Genomic DNA, 2123 nt, shown 5'->3' on the forward strand with positions numbered 1-2123 from the left:
TATTTGTCATTTTGGAAAATTTCTTCTCAGCTGATTCAATGTTTATCAATTCAATCAAAGTATGAAGTTTATACTTCAAATTTAAAAAGGATGAATTTTTTTTTTGAAACGATATTTTCAGGGAAAATACAAAGCTTTGGAAGGTGAACTTGTCCGAGCTTACAAATCACCGTTGTATGAATCGTTGAAAAAAAAATTGTATTGAATCAATTCAATTTGGATTCCGATTCCCGTGTGCTCATATTTGTGCGTACCAAGAAACTGGCAGCTCAGTTGTGTCAGTGTATCAAAGACGATTCGGATGTTGACATTTACGGTGTAAATTTTATAACCAGCTGCAGTAGCGGTGCAACGGATCGTTGTAAGCAGAGAAAGAGGATTTTTCTTTTTTTTTCTTTTGAATTGATGATCATTTTAGCCGGATCCAAGGTGATAGTGGTCAATCGACTGCAGCAATTCAAAGAGGGTGAATTCAAAATATTAATTGCAACTTCGCTTCTTGAAGAAGGTATCGACGTGGCAGCTTGCAATTTGGTCATCCGATACAACTATGTCACTAGTGTTATTTCTAAAATTCAACAGCGTGGTTTGCTCGATTTGTTTATTTATTTATTTATTTATTTATTTGTTGTTGTGGTTCAATTTGGATTTTTGGAGGTCGTACTCGTAAAGGAAATGGCGCGGTTATTTTGATTGCTTACGAAGGTTTTTATTCGAAAAAAGAGAAAACGTTGGAAATGCAAGAAAGTTTGCTTTTGGAAGCGGTGAAGAAGATCAAATTGAACGGTAACGTTTGGTTCAAAAATGAACTATCCAAGCTGAAAGCGAAACGCAACTTGATCACTTTCCCGCCGAAAACTTCCCATAGCTTCCATTCACTGATGATGGACTCCAAGTGAGAGAAATTTTTTTTTTAAATCTTCATCAGTTCAGTTGTGTACATTTGAATAATATATTTTTTTCACAGAATTTTCTGCAGAATGTGTGATTATTATTTCGCTCCCGCATCCAGCTTGCGTCACGTCAATGATACGTTAGTGGTTTGTGTTGATCGGGATGCTTTTCGCCAACTCTGGCCCAGCGAAGCTTTTCGCTTGGAGCCTGATATTGTGCTTCATTGTAATCATTGTCGGTCCAAAGTTGGTCAGATGTTGAGGCAAATGAACGCCAATGTTGTCTTCTTCAGTGTGAAATCTGTGCTGTTTTCTTTTGGATCGGCTAATGAGCGTAAAGCTTTCACAAAATGGTCCAAAGCAAGACTCTCTTTACCACCTCTGTCTGAATTGCGTATATCTGATCTTCAGGATTTCGATTAGACTAGGACTTGGAAGAACAAATATGTCTTGGTTTTTTTTCAGTTGTAAAACTTGTTCATTGTTTGATCTATTCAGGGTTGCTTGAACGCAAAATTTGACAATAAAGCTCCACCTATTTCTTTTAATATTTTTCTAATAGCAATGGATATTAATGGGAAAAGAAGAAGAAGAAGAACAACAACAACAACAACCATAACGGTATTATGAAAACCGGATGAAAAGAGCAGAACGTGTGCAGGTAATTTTTAGCCGATGTAGACGACGGATGTGTTCTTGGAGGAATGGAAGAAGGCGAACCTGGCCATGGCAGCTTTACAATGACGGCCGAGATCCGGGTGGATTAGCAAATATAGAAGCGATGAAATTGGCATGAACAGATTGTCGAGTATTTGTGCAGCGACGAGCAAATCGACCGCCTGGGCGTTAAAGTAGGAAACATAGTATGAAATCCAGGGTATCATTTTCATTGTGAAAATGACAAACCAGGCGAACAGCATACCGTGGAAGACTGTTTTCTCTTTGGCGTCTTGTATACGACGCAGGCTGTTCAACTTTTGCACCTTGCGAAAATGGTGTACAAGCAAGGCGATCATGTAAAATACAATATCAACAGTGACCAACGAGATGGTAATTGTCAGGTGAATGATGAAATGCGTGAACGACATGAACGTCGTTCTTGGACAATACGAAGGCACACAGTAGTTCGGTGTGGACAACACGACGCTGTAACAAATTATCATATTGGCCAGGGCGACCAAAGCTGAACAATGGTCAAATATCTGCCAGTTGCGCACGGGAAACCCACCG

At 39.0% G+C, this 2123-nt stretch overlaps 2 protein-coding genes across 2 annotated transcripts; one reads left to right on the forward strand and one right to left on the reverse strand.

Annotated features, from left to right (window-relative positions):
• Positions 1 to 405: 405 nt before the first annotated feature.
• Positions 406 to 1512, forward strand: Tsp_12787 (conserved hypothetical protein). The gene is made up of 5 exons (XM_003368854.1): positions 406 to 586; positions 658 to 895; positions 968 to 1287; positions 1359 to 1369; positions 1456 to 1512. The coding sequence occupies exons 1-5, from the start codon at positions 406 to 408 to the stop codon at positions 1510 to 1512; spliced, it is 807 nt and encodes a 268-aa protein (XP_003368902.1).
• Positions 1513 to 1561: 49 nt separating this feature from the next.
• Positions 1562 to 2076, reverse strand: Tsp_12788 (conserved hypothetical protein; the record flags this gene model as incomplete). The annotated part of the gene is made up of 1 exon (XM_003368855.1): positions 1562 to 2076. A coding segment is annotated over one exon (515 nt), but the record flags the coding sequence as incomplete, so codon positions are not given.
• Positions 2077 to 2123: the final 47 nt, after the last annotated feature.

The sequence above is a fragment of the Trichinella spiralis genome (assembly GCF_000181795.1).
Source record: "Trichinella spiralis strain ISS 195 chromosome Unknown Scfld1758, whole genome shotgun sequence".
In the NCBI taxonomy this organism is placed as follows: domain Eukaryota; kingdom Metazoa; phylum Nematoda; class Enoplea; order Trichinellida; family Trichinellidae; genus Trichinella; species Trichinella spiralis.